Below are 20,627 nucleotides of genomic sequence, written 5' to 3' on the forward strand. Positions count from 1 at the left end.
TATCCAAGTAGGCTGTTAATCCAGCGCATCTGCCATAAATTCAATCCAATTTGCTTAATTACAAATGGTGACAAATCTGTCAATCTAGACGTGTATATTAGAGGAGGATATGAAGCTGGTGGCAAGAGCACATTCACAGTCCTAAGATTGTCCACTAGGAACTCAATGTCTTGCGAGCATCTCTATAGAAGCTGGTGTGTCTATGGATTTGAAATATTGTCTAACTGGTATAGGTAAAAATTTTAATCTAAACAGTGCTGTAGGCTTGCAATATCATGCAATCTTCAATAGAACTCTGTGAACTTACATCAAAATTTAAGTTCTGGTAAGGAGACCTTCAAAATATAAGAATGAACCATTTTATCTCGTGACAATATATTTTGAAGGAATTCAGTTTAACGTGTCAAATAAACGTTTAATATTTTGAATAAGTTAATTTATACTGTACTTATCATCCAAATCTGTTATATACATTGGGTATAAAGATCACTATGACAGTACAAATCAGTCCTTGATTATCAGCCTTTAATTCACTGTTTTCCTCCATGTTATCCTATTTCCTGTTAGTCATTTAGCTAGCAGAGTAAGTGCTCAGTCTTCCAATGCTTGCCTATATTTGTGTACAGTTATGATTTACTTTTGAGCTGCATATATGATAATCAGTAGGGAAATTTTTTAAAAAATTATCTAGTTAAAGAAAAAAGAAAACAAGTCTTTCTTCCTGATATGGAGAGATTATTAAATTATAAGTTAAATATAAAGTTAAATTATGTAACTGGTGCAAAGTTAAAACTACTACAGAAATTTGTATAATAGGTATATAATTTAAATTCAGAAAATTTGCTTAGTAGACATTTAGATAATTGGGATCCTACCATATTTTGTTGATTTCAGATAGGTGCAAAGCAATTGAAACTTATCAGTGAAAAGAAAGTGAGCCTTGACAATATAACTCTGTGCTGTATCTTATTGTAGCCTTCTCCTGCCATTTGTCTATAGAAATTAATTCAACAAAAATTGGCTTGTTGTTGCCTGTTTTATGACACAAATGAAATGCACGTACAGCAGATAGCAAGTGTGCACGCACGCACACGATAGATGGTGATTAAATGTAGTGTATGTATTACTAGACATAAGGAGATATATAACTAGATATATAGTTATGTGAAAATTAACTACACTAGTTCAGCAGTTATTCCAAATTCACTAGGTCTGACAAAAACATGCTACATTTCACTTTTATTGCTAAATTATGTTTATTATTAAGAAAGATGTCAACAAACAATAATAACTAATGCCATCAATTACACCAGCCAACACAATTTTTACCTCCAAGAACTTAAATGCTGTTTTTAACCAATTTTTATGTATAGATTTCGAAAATTCACCAGTTTCACATCATGCACAGTTATTAAATATAGAGGGAGTTATGTTTTACCAAAATATGCCAATTTCGCATAATCTAGCCAGTGTGTGACATACTGATTTATTTTAACAGATATAAGCTAATTCTTTTAATTTTAGCAATCGATTCCGGCCTCTATCTTCTGATAAACATAATCAGACTTCTACCTATGGTTCTTAGGTGCAAATTCCGAGGCAACAATTTACAATTTGAAGAGAGCAAGCACACTTAGCGTTTTTGGTAAGGATCTTTGTACGCTGTGCCAAGGTTTTCCAAGCATTAACTGATCATGACATGTTCTCAGGGTTGTAAATCTATCCCTCAAATATAAACAGCCCCTCGAATTATACATATATATCCCTTTATTTTAACATTAAAATGTTGGTACATCTTTTGACGTAGATGTGATAGACTTTTTAATGGTGATTTTCGGAATCACCGCGTTTATTTCCTCCAGAATCACATATTTTCATTGAGGAGGTATGACAAAAAATATTTTTTGTTGGCTAGTGTTATCAATATTGGCAAGTATTTAATATTCACATTTAGTTTAACTTCTTTAAACTTTTTAAGCATGCATTTTTGAGTACTGTGACTATTTAGACTATATATGTGTAAAATCATAAGAACATTATAAAATTTTAAACTTTACTAAAAACAATTACCCTATCTAAGTCTGGATGAACAAGTGCTACATAATCGTTACAGGCAATCACGTTACCCAAAGCAGATAGCCTCTCTTCAACTCGATAAATTCTGACACTATCTGGCAAAGCATTTCTGATGTGCTGGAGTTCTTGATCTGTGGTGTTATGTGGTACAAGGAGGCCATGTTTATTGCCTGAAACGAAACAAATAATTATCTCAAATATTCAGATAAAAGAAACTGGTGCTAATATAATTCAGTGAAACTTTTAGGACAAAATTAAGTCAGATAGAAACAGCATGCCAGTATGAGAAGCTCAAACTTTTAAGAAATCATAGGTGATGGTACAGCAGCTTCACTACTCATTTGAAAATATGAGAGTACAAATATTGCTGACTACTAGATGAATTTAAGGGCTTTCACCTGTAGCTGCTATTACCATAACAAGTTTTTTTTTTTTGGAGGGGGATGGTGGAAGAAGTCCAAGTGAAGTCCTGAGCCACTTTTAACCCTTGGTGAAAACTTCAAAAAATCTACTATTCAGAGTTCTAGTGATGCATGCACAGTAGGATGCTGTGCTTTAGGGGATTTGATATTTCATTTTATTTCAATTTTGTGTTCCTTAAAATTTGGAAAGTGTGCTGCTTTATATTTGTAAATATTCTTAGGTTCGGATTTCACTTTCTATATATTTCAGTTATAGCAAAATTTTTGAAGTATCAGAATTTAAATTAGTCACTTATGAAAATAAAGTCCTTGGTACATTGTGAATGCCTTAACAGTGAAATCATTTACTTATTTTCCTTCATATTGAATTTTCAGCCTCAAGAGAAAATTCTTGTTACAGTAATCATATCAATTTTAGAGAATACTTTTATGTACTAGTTTTGTTGAATAAGTACAGTTAAAGTATTACACAGAAGTGCTCAAAACTTAAAGAAGATTGTGTGCATTCAATAATGCCATATCACTCATGTTCCTAAGTAGGACACAACTACTTATATGGAATCTATTAAGCATTGTTTGTTTTTATTACAAAATTCAGTGTTTTTTTTTTAACTGCATTCCTCATTGCTTGAAATTTCTTATGCCATATGCTTTTTCATCATATTCAACTTACAGAATGTTTTCCAGAGATATTTTCCATATTTATTTGTCCATCCTGAATGGTGGATGGATGTATTATGGTTGATGAAGGAAGTTTGTAAACTTCAACTAGTTGCAAAAAATAATGGGTGCTGTCACTGACACAGTATCTACTACTGGCCAATTAAACAATTAACCTCCTAACCATAGTAAGTTTAAAAAAAAAGGTACTGCATCATCATTTATAGAAAACTGGTAAGGAAAGGTTCATAGGAGGATATGATCCTGCTCCAATATTTAGAAAAGTCAGAGGCCACATGAGTCATGGAATTCCTTGTGCAATAGAAATCACAAAACTATAAGGCTACTTTCAAGATCATATGAATGAGTGTGGTAGGAAAAATAAACCTGAAAATATATGAGGTTAAAAAACCTTGTGCTAGCTAACCTACAATAATATCTTGATTAAATTATATTTATAAACTCAAAACTCCATTTTACAAATTTTGCTTAACAACAATTACACAATATGCTACTTTTTTCCTTTTTAAGTAACATAAATAAAAATGAAATACTTTCAACATTTATGTATTTAATCTCCATCTTAGAGATGCATGTAACACATTAGAGTAGTTTTTTATAAAATGAATCTAAAAAAATGTAAATTAATATAACACTAATATTTTCTTATATGTATAATTTTAATGCAAGGCCCGGGGTTCCATTTGTTACGTTGCACTGTTAGCTCATTTAGCACAGCAAGTGATTTTCCTGATATTTAATACAGCACATTATTATAACCAGGAACTTCAAAAAAAAAAAAAAAAAAAATAAATAAATAAAATAATAATAACAATTAATAAGTAGTAGAGACTTTCAAATTGAAAAATTGTGGCCTGACCATGCCAGATTTCAATACGAAACCATATTGACAATTATACCACATTACCACAGCACAACATACCAGTATACTGCACTTTGTTTTGCTATGATATAATGCTATACTGGATATGGAAAATAAAATGCAATATATACAGGAACTCTCCCCCCGAAAGGGTTGCGTTCCATTGAACGCTACGCAAGTCGGAATTTCTTCCTATGCCTGTACAGCACTGCAACTGTGCTCGCTGAATTGATTGAATCAAAAAAGAAATGTTCAACGAACACGTAAATAGAATTATTTGTTATATTTATTCAGTTTTTTATCTCATACACAGGAAAAATGACAAAAGCATGCTATTTAAAAAAATTTTTAAATTATAAAATTACAAAAAAAGAGAGGAGATAGACATGTCAGTAAGTTTTACCTCTCGAGCATCGTTGCCAGAATCAACGTCGTCAGCTGATAAGTATGCCGCTGCGGAGGTTGAGGGCTGTGGAGATTTAGATGGGGTCGGCCGCTCAACCTTACGAAAGAACATATTAATGGATGACTGGATGGTGGCTTTTTTCTTTTCATCGTAAATTTCTTTGCAGCAAAGCAAGCATATCATTCGCCCCTCTGTTGACTTTTAAGAATCGTTCACTGTCAGGATCCATCTTCTCAAACCTTGCCATTGCCGATGCAATTTCACGAAATGCCTTTGCCATCTCTCTGGTGATGAAGCGTCTCGGCTCCTCATTTGGATCATCTTGAGCTTCATCAGCATTTTCTTCTTTCACTATTGCTGTCTACAAGTCAATAAGTTCTTCCTTAGATAATTCCTTCTCTTCTTCCTCTAACTTCTCCATATCTTTGGCATCAACCTCCAACTGAAGTAGCTCAGCAATCTTTACAATCTTATTTGTAACCTCTTCATATGATTTGTCTTTTTCTAACCCTTTGAAGCCTTTTACGTGCTGTAGACATCGGCATATTTTCTTCCATATGTCATTTAAAAACAACTTTTAGTAATTTCCACCCAGGCCTTATTTACGTTTAAAATGGCATGGTAAATATTGTAAGATTTCCAAAAGTCTCTTAACATAAAATTTTTATCACCATCTACTGCAGACAGTGCCTGAGCAAATGTGCGTAATTAGTATACTTTTAAATTTGAAATAACACCCAGATCCATTGGTTGGATGAATGAAGTCGTGTTTGGCGGTAGAAATATGACTCTCACGTTCGAATTGAAATCATCTAGATGCGTAGGGTGTCCAGGAGAATTATCTAATAGAAGCACAAAATCTTGAAAGGAACGTCATTGTCGTTACAATATTTTTCAACCTCGGGAATGAAGCAGCATTTAAACCAATCCTCAAAGAGAGATATTGTTATCTATGCTCTCTGGTTTGATTGAAATGCATGGATAGGGTGGCTTTATTGATGCCCTTAAATGCACAAGGTTTTCCAGAATAGTACAAAAGCAGTGGTTTTAATCTGTAATCTACCACTGCATTAGCCCCAAGCAAGAGAGTAGCCCTCTTTTGACGCCTCGAAACGTGGCATTGTATTTCCCCCTTTGGCAATGTATGTTTGATCCGGCATTTTTTTCCAATACAGAGCAGTCTTGTCGACATTAAAAATTTGCTGCGTTGAATAGCTGTCTTCATCAATAACGTTTTCCAACACATCACAAAATTTCTCTGTAGCTGCAGAATCAGCACTGGCGACTTCATCATCGTAGTACTTTAACGTTGTGGAAACCAGCGTGATGCTTGAACCTATTAAACCATCCGTTGCTTGCCATGAACTTGGTTAGGGTTCGCCGTACTTATCCTTAATATCTTTATAAATACTTGTTGCTTTTGCTTGAATGGTCATTAGACTCAGCGGCACTCGCTTCTGAATCTGATTTTCCATCCATATTATTAACAGCTGTTCCATCTTTGATATAGCACCTAAACGCTGTTTTGTGATCACAGCTGATCTTAAGTGCATTGATCCTTTGACATGTTCTTTTATATTTGCACTGTCCTTTAAAATAGTATTCACTGTTGAAGCAGCGAGACCTAATTCCCTTGCAATAGATGACAAACTTTGTCCAGCTTCGTACTTCTTAATCGTTTTCATCTTCATGTCTAAATCAATTTTGTTTTGTTTCCTGGCACTACCACCACTTGTACTTTTCATTGGTCACTTTCCCTTCATCATTGTAATACATAAATAGGAATCAAGAGAAGTTTCTGAAAATTAGTTTTTTTATATGATTGAAGATTTCAGTGAGGGGGAACACATTTCACCATAATACCGTAACGTAAAAACCAACACAATTGCAGTTATCGGTATTATTGCAAATGCAATAAGATAGAGTTTACTACCTGTTTACGGAGGGTTGATTCAGCCTTTTGATAACGATGTTGACATTAATCCTGCTTGCGATGTACAGCAGCAATGTAAATTTCTTTTTTTCGCACAGGTGCAGTACTAAACCTCATTTGGCACAACAGGTGCATCAGTTGTAGAAGCTGTTTTAATGTTGACATGCCTCGGAAATTGGACCCATGGTTGGAAGGTTACATAACTGCGTTTTCCGAAGAAGGGTCCAGTTATGCGAAAATTATTGATAGGTACAAGTCGAAAAAAGTTAGTGTATCAACGTTTGAGATCCATAAGGTTTTGAATGGCAAAGGAAAATTCTGCGAAGCTGCTGCAAATGGGTGGAAAACACTGAAGAAACTGCAACCGGCTCCAAGTCGAATGAGGCAGATAGTACGAAAAGTGCAGTCGCTCGTTGTCGGTGAAAATCCAAAAACCCAAAGAGCTATAGCGTCACGTGTAAGAACCCCCCCCCCCAGTCAGCCGTTTGTTGCTTAATCAACGAAAATTTGCAACTGGAGAAGAAGCACAAGGCCCACGTACACCACCTAGGAAGAAGGCCATTGCAGAGCGGCGGTTCAATGCTCGAAAACTCTATGAAAAATATCTGGCAGCTGAAAGGTGGAAATTTGTAGCAACATTGGACAAAGTGTGGGTATACCTCTCCGAATGCAACAAAATTCAGGCAATTTATTACCGTCCACAGGGTGACAAGGCCTTTCCAACATGGGTGCATCAGTGAAAGGAAAGTTTTGGCCAAGGTTTTATAGTTGTAGCCGGTTTTTGTTATAGCAGCAAATTTGAGTTGCATAGAGTCGCTAAACACCGTGAAAGTCAACTCTGTATTACCAGACTAAGTTCTACAGCCATTGTTTGAACATGAAATACCCACATTGTACAGTTGTGACACTGAAAAGGTCTGGATGCACCAGGACAAGGCGTCCAGCCACACATCACGTTCTACCTGCGCTTCTTTATGGAGAATGGAAGCGGTAACAGGTATTTATTCAATCCCGATTGAAGATATACCCATTAAATCACCTGACGCCACACCCGTGGATTTTTGCACATTCGAACTTTTGAAAAGAGCTCTTGGAAACAGCTGCCCCAGAACTGTTGAAGGTTTGTGGAAAGTCTGACAGCAGGAATAAGACAAGATTGACTTTGCAGTTTTGCAGCATGCTTTACTTCAATGAAAATTGCGATGCCATGCAATAGTCCACGAGCAGGGAAAACAAATTGAACACAACCGGTGGCATGGAATTTCGTAGTTTTAAAGAACTGTCAAAATCGTTATCAAACGGCTAAATCAACTCTCCGTATAATTAGATACACTAACAGAAAAGCCCAATAAATCGGAAAGTGCAAATTGTTTTTTGGTCGTGACCTTCAGAAACATGCTTTAGAAAAATATCGCAAAGGCGTTCAAAATTGAACGCCTTTGTGATATTTTTCTAAAGTGAACGCTATATTACTAAGTGTTCAAATTGAACGCTTGGTAATATAGCAAAATTTAACTTCCAAGAACTTGGAACGAATTACAAAAAAAACCAATGTGTTATTGGGTTCACATTACGATATTTTCATGATATCGTAATGTGAACCTCCATTTATTCCTACAGGATGCAAAATACGTTTCCACGATTTTTTTAAGTTTGCACCGGCTGGCAAAAACCTATGTAAAGTCGAATTTCCATAACTCGAGCATTATGTAAGTCGGGGAGTCCCTGTAGACACACAGGTAGCCCTCGTTTTGCGCTGGTCCGATCACTAACCACAACGCCATTTTTATTTTTATTTATTTATTTTTGCAATTTTTTTTATAAATTGAAAGTTTAAAATCGTCAGAAAATTTATCGGCATCATACTGTGCTATGTATCATGCACTGTTTGTGTGATTTAGGACAATCTGAGCCAATCAGCGATTATGCATTCGTATCAGAGACGAGAAAGATTCCCGCCCTCAAAGTAACCACTTGTGGATGCGGGTAGTAAAGGTCCATGCTGTGAAGCATTCAGTTGGTAGTTGTTTACACTATTTACATGTGTTGGAAATTTATTATGCTAATATTTTTTTATTAATTGTGCTATTAATAAATTAATTAATAATAGTAATAGTAGTGTGTAGTTTTTTCCAATCGTGTTATAAAGATTTTAATTTAACAGAATAAAGACATGCCATGTCTGGTAAGAGTAGTTAATTGAATCCTAGTGCAATATTCGGAGGATAGAATCTGATGAAAACAGCCCTAATGTTTGTGTAGGGGCTATGAATATGCCTCCATCAACTATTACTACAACTATGAAGAATGCTAATAAAATAAAACAATCGATGCAAAGTGGTAGGTAAAATTTTTGGTGCCCTGAACCTAACCTTGTAATTTCCGATTGACTCCATTATATAAAGGGTTCCATTTGCGCCTGTCCTCCCAGGAACCTAACCCCAACATAAATCGAGGGCTACCTGTATATATATATACAATAATTCAAAATAAAATAAAACATAAGCCAGTAGTATGGCAAAAACTGTAGAGCGAAAATTAACATAAAAATAACGTAAAATAAAATAAACCAACAGGGAAGGGGAAGTAAAGGTAATAAGACAAACAGTAGCCAAAAATTCCCTATATAATTTAGCACCTTAAATCCAATTAATAAAACTGATATAAAATTTAAAATAATGCCAATTATATGATAATTTAGCAGTACCCCCCTCATAAGGTACCAGTTCCAAAAAACATGAAATATCACCAAAAAGGGATTAAAAGATACTAAGAAAAAACAAAATATCAAAATAATAGACTGACCATCATGCCCCATATCGACAGAGGACTACGAGGCCAATAATGGTCATCGAATCGCTGAATTTCAATTGCTATACAAATCTTCGCAAAGGCGAAAAGATCGAAGAACCAAACCATCCATTCCCCCTCCAATGGATCGATCGGAGGAGGAATGGATGGTTGGAGCATGATGGTCAGTCTATTATTTTGATATTTTGTTTTTTCTTAGTAGTTCTTTTAATCCCTTTTTGGTGATATTTCACGTTTTTCAGAACTGGTACCTTATGAGGGGGGTACCGCTAAATTATCATATAATTGGCATTATTTTAAATTTTATATCGGTTTTATTTATTGGATTTTAAGGTGCTAAATTATATAGGGGATTTTCGGCTACTGTTTGTCTTATTACCTTTACTTCCCCTTCCCTGTTGGTTTATTTTACGTTATTTTTATACTAATTTTCGCTCTACAGTTTTTGCCAGCATTATTTTATTTTGAATTATTGGATATATCTGGGCATCATGTGGAGGACGTGCATTTTGCTGCCTCTAATGATAGCTTAATATTTATTTATTTATATTTTTCTTATTTTATATTATTACATCTTAACTTTTAAGTCATTATTTAAACACACACACACACACACACACACACACACACACACACACACACACACACACACACACACACACACACACACACACACACACAGCAATATCCCACATAGCACTGATAATTGGTACTGAAACTGTTCCGTGTTATGTGAAACCGTGCTGATTGAGGTATAATTATAATGGGTTTTAATTGAATGCGTACCAGAGAAAGAGTCTATAAACAAATTATAATAAATCTATAAACAATTTTTGCACAATAGCCAATTAAAAGGATTTGAAATAAAAAAAATATTGCAAAAATTTTATTAATAAAAAGATAACATCATGAGAGATGAGAAAAAAAGCTTTGTTTATTTAGGTATTTCAATAATAGTCTGGTGAAGTCGTCTCTTCTTTTTCTCGGTGTACAAGTCTTTGTGGCATCGAATCCCATCTTGTAAAATTTTCCAAATCTTGATGCTACGTTCAACTTCGAGATCTCCATTCATAATCACCTCACAAGCCATGTCAACTCGCTGAAAAACTTTTTCTCCAATTCTTCTGTTGAAAATTCCTTTGGTGCCACTTTAGTGTTATCCACTTAGAATTGTTTTCCTCTTCTTTATATGTAGTTTGCTTGTCAAGTTCAAGGAGAGTTGCATCATCTAAGTCATTTGCATGCGAGTCAGTGCAGTCACGTACATTGGCAGTGTAAAAGTTTTGAATTCCGAGTCTTTTCCGATCATCACAGTGTCTTCAGCAATTGTCGGAATTTGTGATTCAAAACCAGTGAAATCATTTGCCAAAATGGGCGAAACATGCTGCCAAACAAAACGCATGTTGTTGGCAGTGATTTCTAGCCAAGTTGCAAATATATTTTCGATCGTTTTTAAAGGGGTAAAAAATAAATTGTGAAATGAAAAGTTTGAAAAGCTATCATGTCGTCTCATCAGGATGGAATTAAGAATACTGAACACTATTACACGTTGCTGCTGACTGCCCGAGTGGAGCTATTGGCACATGTGCATGTGAGACAATAGTTGGCACTGCAGCATACATGTAGAGGACGTGTCTAGGCTATTGAATGAGTTTTAATATGTACAGTAAATTTTTGACTTGAACTGAATTGAAAACCATGTTATAGTGAAACCCATGCTGTTTGAAGCCGTGCTAAGTGAGGTATTGCTGTGTGTGTGTGTGTAGTAGTAGTAGTGGCACATGATGCAAGAAAGCAAGTGTAGGAGCTTATGCAGCATCAGCCAAAAAAAAAAAAAAAAAAATCACACCATTCCCTCCAAATGCCTGTCCAGTTCCTCCTTAAATTTATTTAACCTATCAACTTCCACAACGACAGATGGAAGTTTGTTCCAGCAATTAACCACCCGCTGGCTAAAGGCAAATTTCCGCACATCTATTCTACATCTGTCCTTTCTTAATTTGAACTTATGTCCCCATAGGTTGGTAATCTGAACAAGTGGAAGGATCCCATCAGAATTCAGCGTGCTCAACCCATTCAAGGCCTTATAGACCTCAATCAGATCACCGCGCAGGTGCCTAGTCTCCAGCCACTGCAATTTGCAGAACTTAAGCCTCTCTTGGTAAGAGAATCCCTTCATTCCCCTCACCAATCGTGTTGCTCTTCTCTGTACCCGCTCAAGTAAATCTACATCCTTCCTAAAATGAGGCCTCCAGACCTGTACGCAGTACTCAAGGCGTGGCCTGACCATTGCCTTATACAGAGGGACAATCACCTCCTTTTCCCTGCTAGCAAAATTCCTATATATCATTGACAAAACCCCATGACCCGCCCTAGCAGCCTGTCTGCACTGCTCAGAAAACTTCATATCTGACTGCACAATTACTCCCAGGTCTTTTTCATTTTCTACCACCTTAAGTGTAGTACCACACAGTTGGTACGTTTCTCTGGGGTTACTTCTACCCATATACAGTACTTTGCATTTGTCAAGGTTGAACTTCAGTTGCCACTTCTGAGCCCATCTGCCCAAATTATCTAGATCCTGTTGCGGTAGCACACTGCCATTACTGTCATTAACAACCCTGCCAACCTTTGTGTCATCTGCAAACTTCGACATTAAGCCTGATATACCTTCATCAATATCATTGATAAATACACAAAACAACAGTGGACCCAACACCGAACCCTGTGGGACTCCACTAAAATCCACGAAGAGCAGCACCCATTGATTACCACCCTCTGTCTTCTCCCACTTAACCATCCTTTTATCCATTGTAGCAACTTACCCTTAATACCATTCTGCTCCAATTTGTACAGTAGTCTTCCATGCGCAACAGTGTCAAAAGCTTTCCTGAAATCCAAGTATATGATATCAAAATTATTTTTTGCATCCAGTTCCTTTGTGACCACATCATAATAACCAATCAAATTTGTCAGACAAGACTTTCCCTTAACAAACCCATGCTGTGTTTGAATTATTGCTGCAGTCTTGTCTAGATGATCCTGCAATGCATCTTTAACCAGCGACTCCATTATTTTACCCGGAACAGAAGTTAAACTAACTGGTCTGTAATTACTCGTGTCACCCTTCGATCCACCTTTGTGAATTGGGGACACATTTGCACATCTCCAGTCCGTGGGAACCTCCCCTGAGTCCAAGGATGCTCTCATAATTATGGCTAAGGGTTTGCTTAGTTGCTTTGCCGCCTCCTTTAAAATAACTGGATAGGTCCCATCCACCCCAGGTGCCTTTCTTATGTTTAACTTCAACAATTTCTCCTCCACTTTGCTCTCAGTTATTACAAAATCATTAAGCACACTGCTACAATTTGATAACCTTCTTCCATTTTCAAATTGTAATAATTCCTCATGTGTGAATGTAGATGCAAAATACTCATTCAGTTTGTTTGCTATCTGAGCAGGATCATCAACAGTCGAACCATCGATGTCAAGTGGACCAATCAGATTCATCCCCTTCCTTTTAGAGTTTATATAAGTAAAGAAATCCTTGCTGTTTTTCTTAGCATCTTTTGCCAAAGATTTCTCGTAATCCGCCTTCGCCTGCCGAACCTCCTTTGTGACCTGATTACAGACTAGCTTATATCTGCCACAGGCTTCTGCGTCACCTGATAATTTATATGCATCCCATGCATTTTTCTTCTCTGTCACGAGTCTCATTAGTTCATTTGATAACCATTTAGGCCTAAACCTTGAACGATATTTCTTAATCGGTATATAAAGTCTAGTAGCTTCCACGATTAATTCTTTGAATGCTTCCCACTTAGAATTTACTGTTTGTAACATCGTCAGTTGATCCCACTGTACAGAATTTAAAAACTGTCTGAGACCACTGCACTCCCCTTTACGGAAGCAAAAACCCTTTCCTTTACCCCTGACAGTAGTTACTCTTTGAGTAAATCCCACTTCAGCACACTGTGATCACTGCCACCTAGTAGTTCCTTTATCTGCAAATTCTTAATACACGAATGATCACTGCTGATAACCAGATCAAGAGTGTTACTTTCTCTGGTTGCCTCTCGAACATGCTGCTGCAGAAAAACAATCATCCAATAATCCACAAAAGTCTGACTAGTGTGTGAGTGACCAACCCACAAGTTCCAGTCAATATCTGGGAAGTTAAAATCCCCCATTATAAGACATTCTGATTTACTGGCCCACTCTATTTCTCTGTACAATTGTTCATTGTACTCATTCAAGTTATTAGGCCTATAACACACTCCTACTCTTTTATTTTTCCTTTCGCAGTGCTTATCTCACACCAAACTGACTCAACAGAGCACTGTTCATCTATATTAACTGGGTGCACTTCCTTTGATTTTATGTTTTTCTTAATTAACAGCATAACACCCCCTCCCTTTCTGTCCTGTCTATCCTTTCTGTACACATTGTACTCCCCAAATTCCAGTTCTGCATTCCTTATATCTTTGTGACACCACGTCTCTGCTATCCCAACAATATCCGCCTTTAATGTCTTGACCACACTTCAAATTCATCAAATTTATTTACTATACTTCTAGCATTGGTATACATGCTCCTATGCCTATTCCTTGTTACCCTAACACATCCCATATACCCAACTATTCCATGATGACTGCCATCCGTCCCTGAAACCCCCAACACCCCTCGCTCCAGGTCACTTCTTATTCTAATAGAAGTTGTGCAAGAATCACCTTCACCTCTGCCTGCGGTTACTGTTAAACTATTAGTCTTTGTATCCCCCCCAAACTAGCAGTTTTCCGACCCACCTAACACTGCCTCGATAGCATCAGCAAATATTCTTGCACCCTTTCTATTTAAGTGTATCCCATCCCTGTAGAAGCAATCTCTCCTGTTAACAAGTACAGTCCAGGCTGAAAAAAATTCTACCCCTTGAGCCTTGCACAATCTTTCCAGGGCCGAATTGATCGACAAGGCTCTCATCATGTACTCCCTCCTATCGTGTCTGGGCAGAATTGCAGACACTTTCAAATTCAACCCTATTTCACGGCTTTTTTTCAACAGTGACCTGTACTTGTTGAGTAATTCCGCCGGTCTCCTACTCTTAATATCATTAGTGCCAACGTGTACAACTATATCACCTTTTGTGCCCTTAAAAGATGATATTCGCTCTACAACGTCATCAACCTTTGCCCCTGGCAGACATACCCTGGTCCTGTTCCACCTATCCTTTTTACAAAGGATGTTCCCCGTTTCCCTGACAATAGAGTCACCAACAACTACTAGTTCCTGTGGGACCAGCGCATTCTGCCTTAGGATTGCCGCTGTGTTGCGTGATGACCAAGTGCAAGCTCTGGCGTTGATGTGGGCAGCTGAGAGCCTGATGGGCCCCTCAATTTAGATCTTTCGAGGGCATCCACCCTGTCCTTCAAACTCTCATATAGGCCCATAACAACGCTGAGTTGTCGCCTGATTTCCTTACACTCCTTACATCGCGCACACACAAAGACATCCCCCATGGCAATATCATGTTCCGTTCCAGAGAGTTCGGCAAACATTTCACAAGTTGCACATTTTTTTAGGCTGTGATGCGTTGGAGAATTGCCCCCCTCAGTTCTCCCCCGAGTCACAGCACTCCTGCCACTTTGTGCCCGTTGCTTTGCTGCTCTAGTCTGGGGCATGGTAGTTTAAATTAATAAAATCAATAAATTAAATGTCAATAGTATTTGAATAGAAACTTAAATAGAAACAGTGAAGCGTATTACTATATAATTATGCGTTAGAGCTACCTAGCTACCTCAATTAAAAAAATTTGAATTCCCTACCACTATATCCAAAAACAATGGCTACAGAAATGGAACGAAATAACGGTTTTACCTATCGTAAGTAAAATCCACAAAAACTCTTTATCTAAATTAAAAATAAAAAATAACCAGCATAACTATATGACTACGTATTAAGTACAATATAAAATAACAATCATGTAAATAAAAGGCAAACACTTATCGTTTTTGCGGAGCCTGTAACTGACAGCTGTAACTTTTAAAGAGATTCAGCGCCGTGTGTGTGTGTGTATAAAATATTAAGGATAATAGAAAAAGTAAATCAATCAAATAATAATACTATCAGGGACTTAAGAAAACGCAAAAAAAAAAAAAAAAAAAAATTTTGACAACTATTACATTATGTTCTAGATACGGTAAATATGTAGTGTGTATTATATATTTAATCTTATTTTAATCATTAAATTACGTTCACTGTCGGGTCAACGATGATTAATATATGCTTACATTTATATTTCTTACATTTGATTCTAATATTTCTAAAATTTCTTTTTTATTTACTTTTTATTTACATTTGATTTATATTTGGCCTATATTGGTTTATATTTGGTTTAGATTTAAATTACTTAGCATATATTGATCATTACAGAAACAGAGAACCTCTTGTCGTTTTTTGCCTTCAGTCTGGGTGGTTGGCCCCAGTTGAAGTCATCTAGATTGTCGGTAAAAAGCGATAATATATATTTTTTTTTTTTTTTTTTTGCGTTTTCTGAAGTCCTTGATAGTATTATTATTTGATTGATTTACTTTTTCTATTATCTTTAATATTTTATAGACATTATGGGTGTATTGCATGATTGCTTGCAACTGCATTGACCCATAAATATTAGTTACAGTTACTGTTGTTTTAACTTTCTTTTTTATCACTAATATAAATATTTATATATATATATATATATATATATATTTATTACACACACACACACACACACACACATGTGTGTGTGTGTGCACTAAATAAACAATACAAGGCTTCCTTACATTATTTGTCCATGATAGTACCAACCATGCTAACAATGACATGAAATTTTTTTGGTTTTTAATTTCCATTATTATTTATTAATATTAATATTTTAATAAAAATTCTAAATGTGAAAGGTGTTAGAACTTACAGTACTTACTTAGTAGTATGCATTTGAGATTTGCACAGGTTGAGAAGAAAGAAGATACTTGTTGCCATTAGACCTTGAATTTCTGAAGACTAATTTTCAGGAAAAACATGCAAAGAAAGGTTGTTGCAGGATAATAGAAGTATAAGGGACAAATGAGGACTATAAAACTTGGATCTGTAAATAGAGCATTGCTCTATTTACAGATCCAATGGGTGCTGACTGGCTGCTGCAAGTGTTCAGCCTGATTTGGAAGAGTGAGAGAATTACAGATGCCAATTCAGAAGAACAGTGGTCATGGAAGTATCAACAGAAAATTCATGCAGCAAAAACAATCAATGTCTATGAAACAGAGTGGAGCAACTTCATAAGAAATAGGTGGTTAATTAACCAAACTACCTTTCTTTTGAATAGAGTCAAAGCTTGCGAGAAGTTTTAGGGGCACCACCCAAGATTATCAAAACTGTGGAATACACATGGAAACCATGGAATATTGTTCCCACAATATTCCAGGATAGGATAGATTTCAGATTTGCACAGCAAGTGGTTGTTTAGAAGAAAAGTAACAACAGCAAAAGTGATGCTGACTTACTGTACTCAAAAGTTTAGAGCAGCTTACTGTAAAATGCTAAAGAAACAAGAGAGAATTCCAGAACAAAAATATTTTAGGAAATATTGCATAAAGACAGACTCTTAAAATAAATAACGATACATTATTAAAACATTCGGGATTGTTGTACCTATATCCCCCTTTTCAATTTAAATGATCGTTTATTAACTCTACTGGTGGAGTAAGGCAATGAAAATAGTTTTGGAATCCCCTACTGTACAACTTACAAATTGGCACTGAGTATGTGTTCCAGGTAATCGTATTATTTCACTCAAATATCATAGGCATCGAGTTTGAAAGTGCCTTGTGAGACTAAAATAAATAATAATGGTATACTCTATTTATAAAAAAAAAAAAAAAAAAACACGTGAGAAAGAAAGGATGTTCGTAGATCATCATAATCAACTTAGTAGTAACAACACTGCATAAGCAAGCAATATCTTTTTGTTTTTATATATATATATATATATAAAAAAAAAGGAATTAAAGTTCTCTTAAATATATGAGCCACTCAGAAGTCAAACTGATCAACTCCATGAAATAAAAAACACTGTTGAGGTTACAAATATTGTTTTTTTTTTAAATTTAACTTGAAATATATGCACCTACAAATATTATATAGTGCATTATTTAAGATTTATTTTTATGTATTTTATATCTTGTGATATAAAAATTTTACAAGATATAAAATACATAAAAATAAATATATCAAAAAAATTTGTTCATGTTTTTACAAATTTTCTATAAACTTATGGAGTTAATCAATTTGACCAGTGGCATGCAAACTTATTTCGCCCACAACCCCCTGTATTAAATATAAAATTAACACGACCCCTCAATGTAAACCCCGAGGTAGGATGACCAGATTTTTAGAGAAGAAAAATGGCATTTTATAAATTATGTAGTAGAAAATTTTATTCGACTACTGAGGAAGGAATAAAAAAATTATTTTAAACAAATAATAAAATAAAAAATAAAAAATTTATCTTAAAATAATTGTTTAATATTTTAATTGAATACAGCAAAAATAACAAATCAAATTCTTATTCTTTGATTAAGATTACACAATAAAAAATGAACAAAAAAATAAATAAATAAAAATAAATAATGAGGATGAGCCTGGATAACTGATAATATTTGGTCCATATTTGGCGCAATGTTTGAAATTACTAATCTTATGTCAATTTCGAGTAGCAATACAAACATTGCTACTCGAAAGGTAGCAATGTTTGTATTGTTAATTTTGATAATTCTGGATACATGTCCCGACAAGAATGCCAAAAATTTTCCCAAGTATTGAAAAGAGCACATAATGCTTCGTCAGATGACAGGTCGATCAGATCTTCCTTTTGCTGAATGGTAATTCAGAAAAATAAATAAATAAATAATTTTGGGAGATGAAGAATTATCAAAAGCAAAGGGATCGTGAATCCAACACAACTTTTTTTCTGGAGATACATTAAATCATTTGGAAAAATTCTTAATTAGCATTGTTAGGTGGGTGGGTGGCAATGATATCCCTAAATTGTAAAATGTCAATATTATAACAAAATCAGAAAAGCATGGGAACATTTCAGTATTATTAAACTCAAATTCAGTTTTCCGAAGATCAAGCTTTCCTTTGAAAGTTTCTATTTTATCACTGAGTGTTAATATATTTGTTCCCTGTCCTTGAAGACAAATTTAAATCATTAAGTTTTTAAAATATATCAGCATAGGAACTAAGTTTTCTAAGCAATTTTTGATTTGTAAATAATTCAGCAAGGTCTGATTTTTATCCGATAAAAACAAAACTTGATGTTTGAAGTCAAAAAGACATCGCAACACTTTACCACTGGATAACCACCCCGTTTTCGTATATAAAAGAAGCATTTCCTTCCATTTCATTACAAAGCATTGCAAAAAGTCTGCTATTTAAGCTTCTACTTTTTAATAAAGTTGATCACACTTATCGCATCTTTCAAAACTACGTGAAAATCAGTTTGCATTTCCTTTGCAATCATAATGCAATGATTCAAAACTATCTGGAGCAATTTCCTTTACTCTGCCTTTTGAACCTTTATTTTATCATGTTAATGCAGCTGCACCATCAGCACGAATAGCAAAGCAGTTGTTCCATTTTAGGCAATATTTGTTTGAAAGAAAATATAACATCTAAAATCTTCGTTCTTCCTTCCAAAGCTTTGCAAAATAGAAAATTCTCCAAAATATCTCCCTCATAGCAGTATCTCACATAAATAAGTTGAGCAAGGTTTTAAATATCTGTGAATTCATCTAACTGTATTGCAAAAATTGGACTTTCTCTCAATGATTTAATAAATTGGATTTTATATTGTTTGCGGTAACTGTGTTTCTGGATAAAGGAATGATATTTAAATTGTTGTACTTTTTTCCATGCATAATTGAAATCGTTTTTATTGCAGCAGGGAGAACAAGAGATTCAGCAATATTATGTGATTTCAAATTTTTTCCTATTAAATATAATAAGACTTCCAACAATGCTTTAAAGCATTAAAAGGAACTGCAGTGTTTCTTCATGAAAGATTTCAGACCTTGTATGGCGTTGCCGTGTCTTTTGAAAAAGGATTCAGTTTTTTTCATTATCTCTGGATGTTTCGTATGTAAGTGTCTTTTTAATTTAATTGGTTACATGCTTTCGGTAGCCAGATTTTCTTAACATGTTATGCACGCAGGTCGTTGCTCATCATAAACAACACTGTAAGTAAAGCCATTCTTCATAAATTAAAAAAATTTTTTTTTTATTTTCTTTTTGATTTGGAATATGATGGCTCTCCACCAGAAATTGGTGGTTACATGGCACTTGAAATAATGTCAGTGTCCAAATTTTCACATGATACATTCCTTACCTTTTTAGCTTCTGTAGAAAAATTATTGGTGTCACTCCTTGACCATCTTGTTCTGATTATCCAATTGTCCATGGTAAAATATATAAAAATGTATATTTTTTTCCTTCTTAAAAACAACCATAATATAAAAAGCAGCAGAAGAATGAAAAACATCCAAGCTGATGTGAAAGCAGCAAATTACTAAGCAGAATAAAAAGTGTGCATGCAACAGACTTGCTGTTTACTGCCACAGCATCGCACCTCTGGCCTTTAGACAATTTCAGAAATTTTTGCTGTAGAAAACACAAAATAAGAGCTAGAGGGATTACAGTTCAGCAATTGAGTAGTACTGCCTTTTAAACTTTTACTCTTTCCCCTTTACTCTGTCTTTTAAACCTTTATTTTATCCTGTTACTGCAGCTGCACCATCAGTACGAATAGCAAAGCAGTTGTTCCATTTTAGGCAATATTTGTTTGAAAGAAAATATAACATCAAAAATCTTCATTCTTCCTTACAAAGCTTTGCAAAATAGAAAATTCTCCAAAATATCTCCCTCGTAGCAGTATCTCACATAAATGGTTACATGCTTTCGGTAGCCAGATTTTCGTAACATGTTACGCACGCAGGTGCTTTCTGTGTCCATAGCCAGTGAGCAAATTGAGTCAGCTGCTTTCTGTGTCCATAGCCAGTGAGCAAATTAAGCAATATTATCTACAAGGACAATATGTAAGAAAGCCACCTGCATCACACGTGAAATCACCTTAATAAATAAAACGTGACAATAGGGTTCTTTTGTATCTCAGACTTCGTTCTAGTAGTAAGGTCTCTACACCTAGTATTCAAAAAGTAATTTTAACAACAGGTTTTTTGGCTTTCATGTACATAAAAACTAATTTTATTTAAAAATTTCTGTGACCCCTTTAATTTATCCTGCGACCCCCCTGGGGGTTGTGCCCCATAGTTTGTGCACCACTGGATTCGGCAACTGAAAATATGGAAATGGAAGAAAAAATAAATACAACAAAAGTCA

General features: G+C 35.2%; 1 protein-coding gene across 1 annotated transcript in view; it reads right to left on the reverse strand.

Annotated features, from left to right (window-relative positions):
* The window catches only part of eIF6 (eukaryotic translation initiation factor 6), a 72,711-nt gene that overhangs the window by 28,585 nt on the left and 23,499 nt on the right, over positions 1 to 20,627 (reverse strand). Inside the window, exon 3 of the mRNA XM_090383755.1 lies at positions 2,071 to 2,246. Within this exon, the coding sequence (XP_090239881.1) occupies positions 2,071 to 2,246 (176 nt within the window). The remainder of the gene's footprint in view (positions 1 to 2,070; positions 2,247 to 20,627) is intronic.

Source organism: Mastigoproctus giganteus, chromosome 10 (assembly GCF_048544385.1).
Source record: "Mastigoproctus giganteus isolate SK-2022 chromosome 10, ASM4854438v1, whole genome shotgun sequence".
Lineage (NCBI taxonomy): Eukaryota > Metazoa > Arthropoda > Arachnida > Uropygi > Thelyphonidae > Mastigoproctus > Mastigoproctus giganteus.